A 19,961-nucleotide genomic window follows, 5' to 3' on the forward strand; every position below is an offset into this window, starting at 1 on the left:
CATCACCCCTGGTGAGACAAACCCTCGACTCGTCAGTGAAGAGCACTTTTTGCCAGTTCTGTCTGGTCCATCGACGGTAGGTTTGTGCCCATAGGCAACGTTGTTGCCGGTGGTGTCTGGTGAGGACCTGCCTTACAACAGGCCTACAAGCCCTCAGTCCAGCCTCTCTCAGCCTATTGCGGAGAGTCTCTGAGCACTGATGGAGGAATTGTGCATTCCTGGTGTAACTCGGGCAGTTGTTGTTGCCATCCTGTACCTGTCCCGCAGGTGTGATGTTCGGATGTACCGATCCTGTGCAGGTGTTGTTACACATAGTCTGCCACTGCAAGGACGATCAGCTGTCTGGCCTGTAGCCCTGTCTTATGTGTCTCACAGTACGGACATTGCAATTTATTGCCCAGGCCACATCTGCAGTCCTCATGCCACCTTGCAGCATGCCTAAGGCACATTTACGCAGATGAGCAGGGACCCTGGCCATCTTTCTTTTGGTGTTTTTCTGTCTGTAGAAAGGCCTCTTTTTAGTGTCCTAAGTTTTAATAACTGTGACCTTAATTACCTACCATCTCTAAGCTGTTAGTGCCTTAACGACCGTTCCGCAGGTGCATGTTCATTAATTGTTTATGGTTCATTGAACAAGCATGGGAAACAGTGTTTAAACCCTTTACAATGAAGATCTGCAAAGTTATTTGGATTTTTCCTGAAAAAGGGACATTTCTTTTTTTGCTGAGTTTGTATTAGTGTGTCTCGTTTGTTAAACCGACGCCTCAAGTTCTTAACTGGCAGCTTCTTTAAATAGTACCCGCAAAACAGCAGTCTCAACATCAATAGTGAAGAGGCGACTCCGGGATGCTGGCCTTCTAGGCAGAGTTGCAAAGAAAAAAACATATCTCAGACTGGCCAATAAAAATAAAATATTAAAATGGGCAAACGACCACATACACTGGACAGAGGAAGATTGGAAAAAGGTTTTATGGACAGACGAATCTAAGTTTGAGGTGTTCAGATCACAAAGAAGAACATGCGTGAGATGCAGAAAAGATGCTGGAGGAGAGCTTGATACCATCAGTCAAGCATGGTGGAAGCAATGAGATGGTCTGGGGGTGCTTTGGTGGTGGTCAAGTGGGAGATTTGTACAGGGTAGAAGGGATATTGAAGAAGGAAGGCTATCACTCCATTTTGCAACGCCATGCCATACCCTGTGGACAGCGCTTAATTGGAGCCAGTTTCTGTTTGAACGTTAAATGATGAGACAGAGGCATTGATGCGAGTAACCAGTCTTGTTCAGTACATCACAACCCCTCCGGGTATCTCAAGCACCCCGGTAAAACACAAGAGTTGCAGTAATGAACATTTACCAACAGATGGCATCACTGTGCCATCTTACACCCATAACATCTTCCCTTTAATAAAATAGGACAGGAGGTGTCAATTCACTAACAAAACAAACCTAGTAACAATTTCCAACATGAACAGTTTAGTATTTTTATTTTTTATTTTTTTCCAGAACAACAACACATTTTGATATTCTCTTCACTTTTATCTCTGTCAACAATCCCTGATGGGAAACCTACAGATTAAGTATTTTTGGTGGCTGGGACAGACGCCCGCATCGTGAAAAGACTTGAAAAGGCTTGTCTGCGAGGACTGCGGGTTCCTGCACAGGCGTGTCACCTGAATGTCTAAGGGGAGAATTGATGGGTGAGGGAGCGGCCGACCTGTGATCCCCTGGCTCTTCGCCCAGTGCCTCAGGCCCCATGTGACTTGCTGGGGTTCTGTCTTTTGTCATGCGACCCCTTTGACCATCAGGGTTCTGAGTAGGTGCTGGCTCAGCAATCCGAAGGTCAACCCTGTTACGACGGTACAGTGATCCATTCACTTCGACCAAGTAGGAGCGTGGTGCCACTTTCTGTACACAGGATCCGAGTCTCCAGAGGCCTGTCCGGTCCCCTGGTAGTGGCTTCATTCGCACCGTTTCACCCACCCTGAGCTCAGGTAAGTCTTTTGCTGATTTGTCGTAGATGAACTTGGAGACCTGTCTTCTGTGACGTAGCTTCACCAGCACGTCTGTCACCACACATGGCTCCAGGAGAGTGCTGGCTACTGGCAGAGCTGCTTTTAAGCGCCGTGCCATGAGGCGCTGTGCCGGGCTGCTGTCCATGCCTTCTGTCGGGGTATTGCGCCACTGCAGGATTGCTTTCCAAGCATCTTTGCCCTCTCGCAGAGCCTTTTTGCAGAGGTTCTTTGCGATTTTTACTGCGGACTCTGCCTTCCCATTAGCTTTTGGGTGTCGTGGTGATGAAGTGACATGCTCAAATTCCCATCCTGCAGCAAATTTTCGGAACTCAACTCCGGAGAATTGGGGTCCATTGTCTGAAATTACCCTATCTGGCTGGCCATAGCGGGCAAACTGAGCCTTGCAGCGTTTGATCGTTGTCTCTGCTGAGAGGTCGGGGAGGAGGTCAATCTCCCAAAAGTCTGAGTAATGATCGACTACCAGCAGAAAGTCTTTGCCACTGTGCTGGAAGAGATCTAGACTTACTATCTGCCAGGGGCGCATCGGTAGCTCGTGGGACATCATCGTCTCTCTCTGTTGCTCAATGGCATATTCATTGCAGATTGTGCATTTACTGACATAGTCTTTAATTTCACTCTGCATTCCTGGCCAATACAGTGTCAAATGCTTGTCTGTAACAGGCCTCACCTCCTATGTGACTTGAGTGCACGCGTGCCAACATCTCAGGGCGCAGAGACCGGGGAATAACGACTCTCTGACTCTTGAATATTACTCCGTTTTGAACACTGAGCTCCTCTTTGATTGGCCAATATTCTCTGACGGCTAAAGCAGTTTCTTCCCTGCAGTCGGGCCAGCCCATCATAATCACAGACCTCAATGCCTGGAGTTGCCCGTCCCTGTCTGTGTGCTGTCTGATTTGTATAAGGCGCTGGTCCGTAACATTAAGGTAGTCAGCCTGGTTGATGTGTTCAACATCCACTTGCTCTGTTTGTAAGCTGCACACTGCGTGTTGTTCATGCATGGAGCGTGTGTGTGTGCCTGATGCAGTAGCCCTGCTGAGCGTGTCACTCACATACATCTCTGGCCCTGGCTTATACACCACCTTGAGGTTGTAGTTTTGTAGGGCCAGTAGCATGCTCTGCAGTTGTTTTGGGGCATTCAGGAGAGGCTTGCTGAATATAGCAATAAGGGGCTTGTGATCGGTCTCTGCGGTAATATTGTCGCGCCCGTACAGGTAGTGGTGGAAGCGTTGGCATGCAAACACAATGCTGAGGCACTCCTTCTCTATCTGGGCATAGTTCTGCTCTGTTGGGGTGAGTGCCCTAGAGGCGAATGCCACAGGCTGGCCCTCCTGCATGAGGCAACAGCCAAGTCCATACTGGCTTGAGTCACTCTGAATCGTGACAGGTTTTGACACATTGTAGTATCGCAGTACAGGTGTCTGGGTGACCAGTTGTTTTATTTCCCTCACCGCTGCGTCATGTTTTGGGAGCCAATGCCAGATGGTGTCCTTGTCCATGAGCCTCCTCAGTGGCTCACACACTTCAGAGAGCCGCGGTAGGAATTTGGCCAGGTAGGTGACGAATCCGACGAAGCGCTGCACTCCCTTCACGTCAGATGGGTGGGGCATTTCCAAGACAGCCTTCACTTTTTCAGGATCCGCCTTCAATCCGGTGGAGGACAAGATGTGCCCATGAAAGCGGACCTCTGGCACTTTAAACTGAAGCTTTTTTATGCTTAGCCTTAGCTTGACCTGTCTGCATCTGACCATCAGGGCCAGCAGCTTGGCGTCATGGTCACATTCTGCATCCTCATCACTGTCCCCACAGCCCACTACAAGAATGTAATCTGCTATGGGTTCCACGCCACTGAGTCCCATCAACAGCTCATGCTGTTTCCGCTGATACACCTCTGGAGCCACGGAGACACCAAACGGAAGCTTCAACCACCTCTTCCTGCCCCAGGGTGTCCAAAAGGTGGTCATGTAGCTGCTGGGCTCGTCGAGCTTGCACTGCAGAAAGGCATCTCTGGCATCCACGAGCGTGAAGACTCTGGCCTTTGGGAGCTTGTAAAGAACATCCTCCAACGTGGGCATAATGTAATGTGAACGTCGCAGAGCCCGGTTGAGGTGTTTAGGATCAATGCATATCCGTAGCTTGTCTGGTTTCTTGACGATAACCATATTACTTATCCAGTCCGTAGGCTCGGTGACGGATATGATGTGGCCATCTGCTTCGTATTTGTCAAGCTGAGCCTTCGTAGCTGCTTTCATGGCCACTGGTACATTGCGGGGTGCACACTGGACAGGCTGGATTGCTGCGTCCAACTCAAAGTGGACTTCCCCAGGAACTGACTCGACCGGTGCGTTAAAGACATCATGGTACTTGCTTAGGAGTGTCTCCTTGCTCAGGGGCCCAGCCTGGACTTTGTCTATAATGTTAAGATCAGCTGGGATGGTGAAGTTAATAAGTCCAAGGCGCTCGCATGTGAAACCTGACAGTAATGGCTGTTGACTAGCCTCAACTATTTCAAACTCAAGGGTGTATTTCAGGCCACGTAAAACACACTCTGTCACAAACAGGCCTAAAGAGGTCATGAACTGGCCTGAATACAGTTTCAGCTTGGTGCTACTCTGTGTGAGTTTGTCTCTGGGCGCGAGCCTCCTATTGTCTTTAAGGCTCATAACGTTGCATGTGGCCCCTGAATCTAGCTGGCATTGCTGTGGTTTATTATTAAGTAGCAGAGTGACAAACCACTTTTGTCCTTTTTCCCTCACTGCCCCTATGCACTCGCTAGCATGTACATCCTCTGTGCTGTCGTTCCATTCATCTGTGTTTGTTTCCATGGAGTGCACTTTACCCTCCTTTCTCTTGCTTTTCATGCAGACCCTTGCGAAGTGATTAGCTGTACCACAGGATTTGCATATTTTTCCATAGGCTGGGCAGTGTTCTTTTCCTCGTCCATGAGAAATGCCACAATATCGGCATGTATTGAGGTTGTCTACTGCAGAGTTGGCTGTAGTATTAGCATTAGCTGTGGCAAAGGGGAATTTCTTTACTGGCTGCCTGAATGTAGCATTTACATTGTCCGTATGTTGCCTTTCTAGCTCCATGGACCTCATCCGTATATCAGTAAGCTCTGCTGCACGGCATGTCTCCACTGCCAAGGCCAGCGTCAGGTCACGTTCTCTCAGCAAACGTCTGCGGGTGCCCTCATCCGTTATGCCAAGCACAATCGTATCTCTGATCAGTTCATCTCTTAAAGCACCATAGTCACATGTAGCTGCCTTTTCCCTTAACCTAGTGACAAAGCTGTCAATGGACTCCCCGTCCTCCTGTTTGCAACGACCGAAAACATAACGCTCGTAGATGACGTTCTTTGCTGGCGTAAAGTAATGTTCAAGAGCATCAAGAATAGCTATAGCGTTACCTTGCTGTGCTGCTGTTAGGTTCAGGTTGTGTTTGTATACGTGTCGGCATTCAGTTCCCATTATAGTCCTCAAAGTGGCAGCCACTACCTCATCTTCCTTTTCCAGAAGTCCCGTTGCTAGCGCGTAGTCCTCCCATTCACCTCTAAACGTATCCCAGTTCGTGCTCCAATCCCCGCTGAGCTTCATAACGGCGGGAGGGGGAATGTTCGCTGCCATGTCTAACCGGTGCTAACAACACTGAAGCTAACTAGCAAACTCACTCTAGCTTAAGGCCAATTCCGGGCGAAATTTTACACAAATAAGCATTTGTTTGTAAACCAGAGCAGGTGACTCTAATTTGCGGAAAGCATGGTTAGTTATCCGACTCTGACACCATGTTTGAACGTTAAATGACGAGACAGAGGCATTGATGCGAGTAACCAGTCTTGTTCAGTACATCACAACCCCTCCGGGTATCTCAAGCACCCCGGTAAAACACAAGAGTTGCAGTAATGAACATTTACCAACAGATGGCATCACTGTGCCATCTTACACCCATAACAGTTTCTTCCTACAACAGGACAATGACCCAAATGCAAGAACTCTTTAGGGAAGAAGCAGTCAGCTGGTATTCTGTCTATAATGGAGTGGCCAGCACAGTCACCGGACCTTAACCGTATTGAGCAGTTGTGGGATCAGCTTGACCGTATGGTACATAAGAAGTGCCCGTCAAGCCAATCCAACTTGTGGGAGGTGCTTCAGGAAGCATGGGGTGAAATCTCTTCAGATTACCTCAACAAATTGACAACTGGAATGCCAAAGGTCTGCAAGGCTGTCATTGCTGCAAATTGAGGTTTCTTTGAAGGACACTTTACTTACATTTCTAAGTGACCCCAAACTTTTGAATGGTAGTGTATCTTTGAGGTAAATCTGATGATCGTACTTGCAGTTGCGGTGCGTGGGTAAAATCACAGGAGAAGCCAAGCCAGAAATAAATGCCATATTACAACTTTTATAAGAAGCCCTATTATAACCTATGGATTGTAATAATTGTGTTGTTTACTCTATAATCTGTTAGGCTGATATCACAGTGGCAAGGCATATGAACTAAGGCCAAGACAATAAAAAAGACAGTGGTAGAATAAATTCAACCTCACCTTTGTTTCATCACAAAACCGGAGATTAACATCTCTCCGGTGAAGTCCACAAAGCATATTGCATGTAACAAACCGTTACATTACCTAATAGCATGGTTAAGCAAATTAATGGTTCCAATATTTTCGAACGACTAAATAACTAGTCATTTTGATTTAGACCCACGAAGAGTTACTGCAAGTCATAAAGAAAACAGGAGTTACCTCCACTATTCCAGCACCATTTCAACTTCAACATTTCAACGTCATCAAATCACCTCTGCTTAGTCTAATACAGTGAGAACTAAAAGATACCAAAAACGATGTAGTCCATTCAACGTAAGCTAAATATGATGTTGATGTCCATGGTACTGGATTGTGTGTGTGCTTTCAAGTTTAAAAAAAACATGTTGACTCACCCTACTTGTGGAGAAATGCCAATGCCAACCTTCTCTCTTTCATGTTGCCGAAACAGTCTATGACTCTGTCATGCAGTACACCAGGGGTAGGCAATCCTGGTCCTGTAGTGCCACAGGCACGTCATGTTTTTGATTTAACCGACCTGGAAGACCAGGTGTGTTGTATTTAGGCAATCACTGAACTGATCAATTGATCAAGCTCAGTTGGTCAGATGTAGTGCCTAGTTGGAATAAAATCCTGCAATACCTGCTGCATACCAGGAACACGCTTTTAGTAGTTGTTGTCCTAGGCTACAGTACCTGGCTGAAATGCTTGCTCGCCAGCCTAACTTCCTTCCATGGGCAACGACGAGCCAGCTAGTTAACATTAGCCTACTACATCTAGCTACATATTGAACTTCCATCCTCTCAGGCCAGGGGCACAATGTATGAATCTATGGTTGGATCAGAACTGCCGTTATAATCATTGGCCAGTACAGATAATTAATTTAAAGTCCAAATCCATATTTCCATCCATGTATAATTTAGAAGAGGGACAATTTTAGCTAGCTAGTATCCACGGGAGGACAACGACGCAACAATTTAAGTATTTTCTGTCAATGACGTTTGGCATGTGATTGATGTGAAGCCAAATCCAAACTGTCTTCCCTTGACACTTTTTGTGGTGCGTCAGGACCATTCACAGTTGAGCTCACGCAGTTTACTTCGCTGATTAGCTATTTATTATAAAACATTTTATTACAAAAGTGAGACCAAATCCTCGCTGGCTTTCTTTGCAATAATGTCTCTCTTTTTGACCACAGCATCACATAGATGGGCTACACATACAGAGATAGAGGGGCTTTGTTTTGCTTGCTCAGATGCTTTCTCCGGTGCCTCTTGCAAATGGAAAATTATGAAACACAGACGAAAGAGATTGTATATTTCAATTTCTTTCTTGATAATTTTTTTGGGGGGAAGCCTGGCTTCCGTTGGCAACCATGAATACATGCCAATGTGTAGTTGGAATGTGTACTTGGGTATAGTGTAGCATTCTACCGACCATGAACTGGTTCTGTTGAAATATTTGTTCTTGTGTCAACAACTCAGCATGTTGTCATGCAGGCTTTTACACCTTGCTTAAAGGGGTAGTTTGGGATTTTGGCAATGACATCCTTTATAACTACTTCGCCTGAGTCAGATGAACTCGTGGATAAAAAATGTATGCATCTGCGTGCAGTTTAAAGAAAGCCTGCATGACAACATTCCAAGCTGTTGACACAATAACAAATATTTCAACAGAACCAGTTCATCTGTAAAACCACTACACTATACATAAGTAAACATTACAACTACAGCGATCAGACTTTCCTCAAAGATGTGTGAATTGAGTGAGACACCCTTCTCCCCATAAGCCACAGCTCTCTCCCCTAGAGAAAGTATGTAGGCCACGTCCTGCTTGTCCCAAGGACATAAAGTCACTGGTAAACCTCTCTTTCCACATTCCAAAACCCACACAAGCATACCACTTAGAATGAAGCAATGCATGCATCCTAAGTGGTGTGCTAATATCAAGATTGGAATGTAGCCTTATGTTCTCACATTATTCATAACTAGTCTGATGTTAGAGCTGATTTGGAGAACCTGAAACCCAACATTTTAGAAAAACATTAATACTATAACAATTCATTTAAATTACAAGTTTGTAATTTGGTTATGTTTTAATAGGGTTAAATTACTATTATACATTCCAAAACAGGCTGTCTAGCAATGATAAACAACCAATTTGACAGCTTGAAGAATTCTTTAAATAATAATGTGAAAATATTGTACAATCCAGGTGTGCAAAGCTCTTAAAGACTTACCCAGAAAGACTCACAGCTGTAATCGCAGCCAAAGGTGATTCTAACATGTATTGACTCAGGGTTGTGAATACTTGTCAATTTCTGTATTTCATTTTCAAAAAATTTACAAAAACAGCTAAAAACATGATAGATGAGTGAGATAAAAATCTATTAAATCCATTCTGAATTCAGGATGTATCACAACAAAATGTGGAATAAGTCAAAGGGTATGAATACTTTCTGAAGGCACTGAAAAAGCGGAGAGATTTCACAGACAATAATATTGTTCCTTGAGTTTTGTTGGAGTTTAGAGTGACAAAGTAGCATACAGCTAACTTCTCTCTCCTGTCTCTTCATTGAGCAGTGCAGCCCAAGTGGACCTGTTACTATGGATACTCACATTTTTATAGCCCCCATCAGCAGAGTACAGTCATGGCCAAAAGTTTTGAGAATGACACAAATATTAATTCCACAAAGTTTGCAGCTTCAGTGTCTTTAGATATTTTTGTCAGATGTTACTATGGTATACTTAAGTATAATTACAAGCATTTCATATGTGTCAAAGGCTTTTATTGACAATTATATGAATTTGATGCAAAGAGTCAATATTTGCAGTGTTGACCCTTCTTTTTCAGGACCTCTGCAATCCGCCCTGGCATGCTGTCAATTAACTTCTGGGCCACATCCTGACTGATGGCAGCCCATTTTTGCATAATCAATGCTTGGAGTTTGTCAGAATTTGTGTTTTTTTGTTTGTCCACCCGCCTCTTGAGGATTGACCACAAGTTGTCAATGGGATTAAGGTCTGGGGAGTTTCCTGACCATTGACCCAAAATATCGATGTTTTGTTCCCCGAGCCGCTTAGTTACTTTTTCCTTATGGCAAGGTGCTCCATCATGCTGGAAAAGGCATTGTTGGTCACCAAACTGTTCCTGGATGGTTGGGAGAAACTGCTCTCGGAGGATGTGTTGGTACCATTCTTTATTCATGGCTGTGTTCTTAGGCAAAATTGTGAGTGAGCCCACTCCCTTGGCTGAGAAGCAACCCCACACATGAATGGTCTCAGGATGCTTTACTGTTGGCATGACACAGGACTGATGGTAGCGCTCACCTTGTCTTCTCCGGACAAGCTTTTTTCCGGATGCCCCAAACAAATGGAAAGGGGATTCATCAGAGAAAATGACTTTACCCCAGTCCTCAGCAGTCCAATCCCTGTACCTTTTGCAGAATATCAGTCTGTCCCTGATGTTTTTCCTGGAGAAAAGTGGCTTCCTTGCTTTAAGAGACGGTCCTGGCGCTTGTTTGACTTTTTTGGGTGCCCTGAAGCCTTCTTCACAACAATTCAACCACTCTCCTTGAAGTTCTTTATGATCCGATAAATGGTTGATTTAGGTGCAATCTTTCTGGCAGCAATATCCTTGCCTGTAAAGCCCTTTTTGCGCAAAGCAATGATGACGGCACGTGTTTCCTTGCAGGTAACCATGGTTGACAGAGGAAGAACAATGATTCCAAGCACCACCCTCCTTTTGAAGCTTCCAGTCTTTTATTCAAACTCAATCAGCATGACAGAGTGATCTCCAGCTTTGTCCTCCAGCCTTAAATTTGTCAGAAGCAATCGGGCCTGGGTAGGGTAGGCCCTAAACGTTGTGGGTAGGGCTCGGGCTTAAAATTCAAGTCCGTACTGGGCTCTAGCACAGGGAGCAGCACAAGCAGCGATGACATCATCACATTATCCAAAAACATGGCAGACATTGGATGAATATAACATTTTAATATCTTCTGCTGTGAGTGATGGAGAAAAGAAATTAGCAACAATTATTTGAATAATTCAAAGGATGTTTTGTGCACAAAGGTGATGACTAAAGTGTCTTCATTAGGAATTTTCAAATCTGACTTCTATATCAAATCAAAGTTTATTTGTCACGTGCGCTGAATACAACAGGTGTAGTAGACCTTACAGTCAAATGCTTACTTACAGGCTCTAACCAATAGTGCAAAAAAAAAGGTGTGTGTGTGTGTGTGTGTGAGTAAAGAAATAAAACAACAGTAAAACATTTGAAAATAAGAGTAGCAAGGATATATACAGACACCAGTTAGTCAGGCTTATTGAGGTAGCATGTACATGTAGGTATGGTTAAAGTGACTATGTATATAAAATAAACAGGGAGTAGCAGGAGCGTAAAAGAGGGGTTGGGGGGGGGGGGGGTGGCACACAATGCAAATAGTCTGGGTAACCATTTGGTTACCTGTTCAGGAGTCTTATGGCTTGGGGGTAAAAACTGTTGAGAAGCAGTTTTGTCCTAGACTTGGCACTCCGGTACCGCTTGCCATGCGGTAGTAGAGAGAACAGTCTATGACTGGGGTGGCTGGGGTCTTTGACAATTTGCCCCAGTGATGTACTGGGCCGTACGCACTACCCTCTAAAGTGCCTTGCGGTCGGAGGCCGAGCAATTGACTTACCAGGCAGTGATGCAACCGGTCAGGATGCTCTCAATGTTGTAGCTATAGACACTTTTGAGGATCTCAGGACCCATGCCAAATCTTTTAGTTCCTGAGGGGGAATAGGCGTTGTCGTGCCCTCTTCAGGACTGTCTTGGTGTGTTTGGACCATTCTAGTTTGTTGTTGATGTGGACACCAATGAATTTGAAGCTCTCAACCTGCTCCACTACAGCTCCGTCGATGAGAATGGGTACGTGCTCGGTGCTCCTTTTCCTGTAGTCTACAATCATCTCCTTAGTCTTGGTTACGTTGAGGGACAGGTTGTTATTCTGGCAACACCCGGCCAGGTCTCTGACCTCTCTCGTCGTTGTCGGTGATCAGGCCTACCACTGTTGTGTCGTTTGCAAACTTAATGATGGTGTTGGAGTTGTGCCTGGCCATGCAGTCATGGGTGAACAGAGAGTACAGGAGGGGACTGAGCAACCACCCCTGGGAAGCTCCAATGCTGAGGATCAGTGTGGCAGATGTGTTGCTACCTACCCTCACCACCTGGGGGCGGCCCGTCAGGAAGTCCAGCATCCAGTTGCAGAGGGAGGTGTTCAGTCCCAGGTTCCTTAGTTTAGTGATGAGCTTTGAGGGTACTATGGTGTTGAACGCTGAGCTGTAGTCAATGAATAGCATTCTCACATAGGTGTTCCTTTTGTCCAGGTGGGAAAGGGCGGTGTGGAGTGCAATAGAGATTGCATCATCTGTGGATCTGTTTGGGCGGTATGCAAATTGGAGTGGGTCTAGGGTTTCTGGGATAATGGTGTTGTGAGCCATTACCAGCCTTTCAAAGCACTTCATGGTCTGTAGTTATTTAGACAGGTTGCCTTTGTGTTCTTGGGCACAGGGACTATAGTGGTCTGCTTGAAGCATGTTGGTATTACAGACTCAATCAGGGACATGTTGAAAATGTCAGTGGAGACACCTGTCAGTTGGTCAGCACATGCCCGGAGCACACGTCCTGGTAATCCATCTGGCACCGCAGCCTTGTGAATGTACCTGTTTAAAGGTCTTACTCACGTCGGCTACGGAGAGCGTGATCACACAGTCGTCCAGAACAGCTGATGCTCTCATGCATGCCTCAGTGTTGCTTGCCTCGAAGCGAGCATAGAAGTGATTTAGCTCATCTGGTAGACTCGTGTCACTGAGCAGCTCGCGGCTGTGCTTCCCTTTGTAGTCTGTAATAGTTTGCAAGCCCTGCCACATCCGACGAGTGTCGGAGCCGGTGTAGTATGATTCAATCTTAGCCCTGCATTGACGCTTTGCCTGTTTGATGGTTTGTCGCAGAGCATAGCCGGATTTCTTGTAATCTTCCGGGTTAGAGTCCCGCACCTTGAAAGCGGCAGCTCTACCCTTTAGCTCAGTGCGAATGTTACCTGGAATCCATGGCTTCTGGTTGGGGTATGTACGTACAGTCACTGCGGGGACGACGTCCTCAATGCACTTATTGATAAATCCAGTGACTGATGTGGTGTATTCCTCAATGTCATCAGAAGAATCCCGGAACATGTTCCAGTCTCTGATAGCAAAACAGTCCTAGCATCTGCTTCATCTGACCATTTTTTTATAGACCGAGTCACTGGTGCTTCCTGCTTTAATTTTTGCTTGTAAGCAGGAATCAGGGGGATAGAGTTGTGGTCGGATTTACCAAATGGAGGGCGAGGGAGAGCTTTGCACGAGTCTCTGTTTGTGGAGTACAGGTGATCTAGAATTGTTTTCCCTCTGGTTGCACATTTAACATGTTGATAGAGATTTGGTAGAAGTTTCCCTGCATTAAAGTATCCTGCTACTAGGAGCGCCGCCTCTGTGTGAGTGGTTTCCTGTTTGCTTATTCCCTTATACAGCTGACTGAGTGCGGTCTTAGTACCAGCATCTGTTTGTGGTGATAAATAAACAGCCACGGAAAGTATAGCTGAGAACTCTCTAGGCAAGTAGTGTGGCCTGCAATTTATCTCAAAAATCTTAGTTCTAAGGTATGGGGTAGCATTTAACCTAGTGGTTAGAGTGCTTGGCTGGTAACAAATGTTGCCTGTTTGAATACCCGATCCGACAATGTGAAAAAGCTTTAAGCAGTTCACATTTGAATACTGTGAGAATAGGCTATGTTCCAATATTGATACTAGCATAACACTTAGAATGAAGCAATGCATTAGGGCAGGGACAATATCAGTATCGCAAAATTTTCCATGACAAAAATGAAAACACGAAGCAGACCAAACTCTGTTCCTTTAATAACCTGCTGTATGTAAAATAGTGTGCTATAGCTTGGGAAATAAATGTGACTGGATGACTACATAATGTTTCCAACATTAGGGCTGTCTTCTTAAAAAGTTAAATCCACTTTGTTTTCCTGCCACGATACTGGCATCCTTCCGGCCCTAAGCTAGTGTGGGTATTAGAATGTGGAAAGAGGTTTACCAGTGACTTTGTGCCAGTATCCATCCCCGGGATAAGCAGGACGTGGCCTGTAGACTGTCTCTAGGGGCGAGAGCTGTGGCTTATGGGGAGGAGGGCGTCTCATTCCAATGACCAGTATATCAACATTATTTATAACCAGAGAATCTTGGTCACTTAATCCAAATATATCTTTCAAGTCTGATTGCTGTACTTGTAATGTGTATTAAGTTATGGTGTGGTGTTTCTACCAAATATGAACAGGATGAGCTGGATCAAATGGGTCTGAATTCTTTGTTATTGTCAGCAGCATGGCATGTTGTCATGCAGGCCTTTCCACCTTGATAAAAGGTGTGGGTCCCAGCTCCCATACTGCAGTGGGGCGTTAGCGCCATCCTAGTGTCCACGAATTACTGTTCCATGAAAAATGTAGCCGGCTTGCGCTACTGATAGAGGCCCTGGCCTTGTGACTTTAAGGCATGTCCTATTTACAGTGCCGATGGGGTTCTACCTGCACCTCCCTTCACTCTAAACCGCTGTCCGGACAAGCAGTGAGATGAGAACCCCCCCCTCTCCTAGAATGGATTAGTCAACCCAAATGGGTGGGAAATTTGTTTTTGAATGATACCATATGAGAATTCATTAACAATCATTATTACCTTGTTCTATTATTTGATGATAGTAAAATGAAAAAACGTTTTTATTGAAATGACAGACATAGTCCATTTTTACATTGTCCACCAAATAAACTATAGTTAAGCAATAAGGCAGGAGGGGGGGAGGGGTAGTATATGGCCAATATACCACAGTTCAGGACTGGATACAGCCCTTAGCCTTGGTATAATGGCCATATATCACAAAACCCCCAAGGTGCCTTATTGTTATTATAAACTGGTTACCAGTGTAATTAGAATAGTAAACAAATGTTTTGTCATAGCCGTGGTATTCCATTCAGCATTCAGGACTCGAACCACCCATTTTATAGTACTAACTACAGTGGTACATACAGGGGCCAACTTGGTCAGATCAACTTTCTTTCACATGATAACAACAACATACATTGATCGTTTAAATTGAAGAGAACATGATTCCGGTAGTCTCCTCTTCTTGGTTCCTTCCAGAACTGTCAATGTCAGTAGAGACGCAACTGGTCCTATTGAGAACTTCCACACAGGCGTCACCAGGCTTTCTAGAGCAGTGGTGTAGTGGAGGGTAAATGCCATTTAATTTATTTTGCACAAGCATTTACCCACCTATCACAAATAAATGCATTAAATATATGGAGCATTACTTTATTAACCGCAAAGGGCGATCACCGTTTACCAGTATTTTCTTTACCACTACTTCACTGGTCTGGATGTTGAGGAGGAACAGATCAGTGGCTGAAGTAAGATGTAGATGGTTGCAGGGTGGGTGAGCTCAGAAGATGCTGGTGAGAGGAACCAGGGGATTGTGGAGTCATGCCTGGGGAAAGAAGATGGGACTGAGTGGTTGAAATCAGATCTTGACTGAGGATAGTTGACCCATAATATCATTGCTTTCTATTTCTGATAGCAGACAACTTCATACAACAAGAATAATAAACAAAGGCCATTATATGCTAAATGCTGAGCCTAGGGGGTTTACAGGTAGGTAGAGAAAGTATGGCAAACTGCTCAGCCTCACCTACTAGATTGTGCTCCCCCCTGATGCTGTCATCAAAGCCCTGGTGTCTCTGGTATGCCTCAAAGCTGACAGAGGCATCGTCCTCAGACAGGCTGTGTGGAACCTGGCCGTCGCCTGGACGACACACCTCGAAACGGATCCACTGATAACTACAAGGACATATCACACCAATAAGCAGAACATAAGTCATTCAGCTACATGTACATTAGCAGATATGAGAGAGTATATTAAAGGTCAGTTCATCTGAAAAAGGAAATGCACCAATTGCCATCTCCACAAAGATAATGTGCAATGTTCAATTAATTTCCTGTGAGGTAGATGACATTATACTTGAGTACTAGAGACGCACTTGCTGCACTTGCGTGCTCCTGGGCAGCTCTGGATCAGGTTCTGGATGGTGGGGTGGGAGAAGCCAAAGAAGTCTGCTCCTGAAGGCACGATGGGTGCCACCGGTTTCGATCTGTAGGGGTATAGTTGTAAGATAATGAGAGAAAAGTCATACAATGAAATGCATCCACTGTTTCTATAAGCCAGTCTGTGCAGCAAGCAGGTACCTTAGAGCACCAATGGCCTTCAGCAGGTTGGAATGGCAGGTGAGGGCAGAGGAGGCAGCTATGGCATTCTGAGGGTCTTCCTCAGGCACTATCTCAAACTGGGAGGGGGAGATGGTTTAATAAGGAAAACACTCACAAAAACATAAGCTGTCTCACAGCACCTAATTGACTTACTTAGCACTTGACTTCATAATGTTTTATAGCTCCATTAGTGTGAGTGTACCTGTGGGCCACCACCCCCGTCCTTAATCTGGCAGGTGTAGAGGCACTGCTGATCAGGGCTCTTCATGCTGGCGAAGAAGCGTGTGCTACAGTAACCCACTGGGTAGATGGCACACTGGTCATGGAACAGCATCCTGTCTGTGATAATCTGGAACAGAGAAGGACATCATTCATTATTCTCTAGCCACTGATCTGAGAAGTCATGGGCTGTGTCCCAACAGTCTTAAATAGCCTCTCCTGGTCTCCTTTCATGGACACTGATCCTGACCAACATGATAAGGGAGGGCAATATGGTGGAAATCTGTTCAGTACTTTCAACAAATGGTTATGCAAGTGAGGAGACAAGGAAAGGAGAACAATGTAAGATAAGTTGGACAGTGTTTATAAAGAACAAATGTGAGGCATTAAGTATGAGTTGAGACACAGACCTCCCCTAGACTGTACACAGTCAGACCCCCCAGTACTATGGGGAAGACAGGACGTCCTGAGGAGTCCAGGGCGATGGGCTGAACCAGCTTACGAGACCCCGCGTCAGCAAGCTTCCGCTTTTTTGACATTCTTTTTGGACCTGAGGAAAATGTATTTATAGAGTCAAAGAAAATACTGTGCTACCCATCATTACAAGACATAAGAATCTGTCTTATCTACAGGTAGGCTGGTATAAACATGGCTCTACCCACCGTCCTCTTTCCCATTCTCCCTGCCTCGTTCCTTCTTAGGCTTCTTAGGAAGGCCCTCCTCTGCCCCAGAGGTCAGGTTATGACCCACAGGCAGGACTGACGCCCCCGTTGGGATGGAACTGAAGGTCACAGGGGGGTGAGAGCTGGTAGTAGCAGCGGTGAGCAGCTCCCCCTCTGACACAGACTGGTACTGCAACAGCGATTTCAGTAAGAACCTGGAAAACAAAGCACAAGAGATGCCCGATTAGACAACAAAAACTGTTTTCAAAGTACCTGTCAATCAGTGTCCAAATTTTTTTTTAAATGCATCAATATAACAATTAAACTCACCTGCGCTCCTCTTTTGCTCGCACAAACTTCTCCTCCAAGTGGGCAACTTCATCACAGAGAGCCGCATTCTCCTGTGGGATATTCAGTTAGTGACTTCAGCCCTCAGCCAATAATACCAGTCTACTCCACATCTCCAACATTTCTCTTCCATACATCTAAGTGTTATGGGGGACATATGTAGCATCTGAACACATTGTGTTACAGAAATAACTTAATTAATACTCATTCAAGTGATTGTCTTTAGTATGTAGAGTACTCACAAAAATCATGGCCAGTGCTGCTTTGCGTAGTCTGAGGTACTTTAATCTGTACTTTTCGTTCTGGTTCTTGCGTGGGCCTTTCTTGGTCTTGGGCCTGGTCTCAGAGAGACCCGTGGGGGAGGGGAAGGGAGGCAGAGAGGCTGCTGAGCCAGAGCTGGAGAAGGTTGACTGGGGGGGAGACCCCATGAAAGACTGGGTGGTGAAGGACTGTAGAGCCTGCTGCCCCTCATCATCTGTCTGTGGATGGAGAGAGACGAAACTCAGTGGGCATTGCATCATAACACCACATTGAAATACTAGTGGCAATGTAGGCCATGATCCACAGCATATGATTGTGCATACAATGACAATGTTATGTGGATGAGGTATATCTGGAACAGTAACTGATACAACGCAAAATGAAAACTGTGACAGAGCAAAGTAACATGGCTACAATGACTATATAAGGAAAAAAATTATAATGTTAATTATCCAAACACATTGATCTTCCACTGCACTCTCCTAAATGTCTATATTTGTCAGATCAGCAGTGATAGAATTGAACTAAAGGGATTTCTTCTGACATCCTTTGCATAATAATAACTTACCAACAGTGCAAAGACTCCATTTCTGTTCTCAATCCTCTTGAATCTCCTGCTGCCTTTCTGTGTCTGCAACATAGTGGGATACTAAGGCCAAGGCTAGGTGTTGGGGAACTGACAAATGTCTTAAGGGTCAGTCTCACTGTTGTAACCTTGAATGACTAAGATCTAGCCTGTGTTAACTGCTACTTAAGAGCATCATGATGAATGTTCTAATCCTGGCATACTATAGCAGAGAGCGCAATCACATTCTCTCTGGTTCAAGGCACAGGCCTTTGATGTGCAAACCTGTCCTACGTTCAACTAATGGCCTTTCTTTCAATAACAAAAGGAAGGGAAAAGCAATAGAGTGAAATGATATGCAGAAAGCAAAAAATATGTTTTTTTTTCTAATACTGAAATATCCACTTCAATAATGTACAGCACAAATAACGAAAATAAAGTGAACTGCTTAATTTATAGTGGCCTTGGTGTGGAGTCCATTGGAATACAGCAAAGAAAATGGAGATGCTATGAGCTTTGGACCTATCACAGCCATTGAAGTGTCTCATTAGTCTTACCTCACGGTACATGACAGCCTCAAGGCTCGACTTCGCACTGTCCAGAAATAGAATATAAATGTGGTTATGGGCAGTTGAGGAATGATTACTGGGAATATCATGATGTTGATCTATCAGGAATGTTTTTGAAAGTTTAAAATACGTTTTTTAAAATGGATGCAGTTGATGCATTTAGTCTTTCTTTAAAATGCATTGTATATCTATAGAATTGATAATGTTGTACTGTACTTGGACTGAACCAATCCCCTGTCAATTATTTGCTGTTTGATCTCCTTGATGTGCATTGGGCGTCCAGCTGCCTCCAGTACAATCTGGGAAAGAGCAGACTGTTGTATTGCTGATGTATTTCACTGACAGACAGCAATCTGATTTTAAATGTCAACATGGTACATACAGTAGTCTACAGACAGGGCTGTGTTTAAAAAAAATACTGTACCTGCGCAGCATCAAGCCATGTGAGATTGGGCTTGTCTGCAACATCGTTAGGTGGTTCACTGTGGAAAAAGAATGAATAGACATTAATATTTAGGTAGACAATTTTAGACAAAGCAAATAAATATTAACGTAAGAGACTTATCCTCATATCATACTAGCAGAAAGACCCAACTTATCTTTCCTGTGTAGTGGCAGCCTATTTGTCCTCTCACATACAACAGAATAAGGACGTGTGTGTGCATGCTGTTCATATGGCACTGCTTACCTCTCTAGAGCCTCGGCAGCTCCTGCCAGGCTGGCCATGTTGTCCAAGGCAGGGAAGAGAGAGTAGTTTCCCTGTCCGTCTGGCTCCATCTCTGACTCAAAGTTGGACAGTGTGTTCAGTGGGTCCATAGGTGAGAGAGGAGTTCCTGTGGTCGGGTTTCTGCTCGTTGAGGGCTGGAACAAAACGAAAACACACATCCAAGAACTCTGGTCATCTAGATGATTTTGTAGAACATAGCTACTGCCTGGGAAAATAAGAAGAGGCATGAGGATGTTTTGGAAATGAGCTCGACGGCGCATGAGCAGCTACTACCAGCTAGTTAGCTATCAATGATCGCAGGCGAGAGGTTTGTAGGAAGTAGATAATTCGGCAGTTAGCGCGAATGAACGTTTGTACGAGTATTCGTTGTATTTTGCAAAAACTTACCCCACTCCTGTCAATTCGTGCTTGCTCTTTTCCGTGAATCATCGGAGAACCCTGAAGCACTTCTTCGCTTGTCTCCATTGCATTGTTTACATAACTTACACGTTGCAGCAAAAGCTTGACGCTAGCAAACAAACACGTTTCCCGGAGAGTATGTTTGTTAATGTTTGTTTCTAATCTCAACAATTACTATGATGGAAGTTTTGCAAAAATCCAACAACGCGTTGTGCAGTCGACTTGTTTTTATCGCCTGAACTATTTCAGAAAACTGACGGAAACTACGCTTCGGAGGTATTAAAACGAGCACCA

At 44.9% G+C, this 19,961-nt stretch overlaps 1 protein-coding gene across 4 annotated transcripts; it reads right to left on the reverse strand.

The window, feature by feature from the left end:
- Positions 1 to 14,345: 14,345 nt before the first annotated feature.
- tbrg1 (transforming growth factor beta regulator 1) lies at positions 14,346 to 19,953 on the reverse strand. 4 transcript variants are annotated; one of them, XR_002471201.2, is made up of 16 exons: positions 19,656 to 19,953; positions 19,230 to 19,402; positions 18,966 to 19,023; positions 18,758 to 18,840; positions 18,530 to 18,566; positions 17,976 to 18,038; positions 17,389 to 17,625; positions 17,129 to 17,199; positions 16,799 to 17,013; positions 16,547 to 16,686; positions 16,120 to 16,266; positions 15,897 to 15,994; positions 15,692 to 15,802; positions 15,343 to 15,491; positions 15,001 to 15,141; positions 14,346 to 14,866 (listed from the first exon to the last, which is right to left on the reverse strand). XR_002471201.2 is itself a non-coding variant. In XM_021588251.2 (15 exons), the coding sequence occupies exons 1-15, from the start codon at positions 19,731 to 19,733 to the stop codon at positions 15,053 to 15,055; spliced, it is 1,749 nt and encodes a 582-aa protein (XP_021443926.1). In that variant the 5' UTR covers positions 19,734 to 19,953; the 3' UTR covers positions 14,346 to 15,052. The 4 variants fall into 4 exon arrangements, 3 of the variants coding, with proteins under 3 accessions (XP_021443926.1, XP_021443928.1, XP_021443930.1); XM_021588251.2 differs by having other exon boundaries at positions 14,346 to 15,141; XM_021588255.2 differs by lacking the exon at positions 14,346 to 14,866 and having other exon boundaries at positions 14,958 to 15,141; positions 15,347 to 15,491.
- Between the last annotated feature and the right edge of the window lie 8 nt (positions 19,954 to 19,961).

This window comes from Oncorhynchus mykiss, chromosome 27, assembly GCF_013265735.2.
Source record: "Oncorhynchus mykiss isolate Arlee chromosome 27, USDA_OmykA_1.1, whole genome shotgun sequence".
Taxonomy (NCBI): Eukaryota; Metazoa; Chordata; class Actinopteri; order Salmoniformes; family Salmonidae; genus Oncorhynchus; species Oncorhynchus mykiss.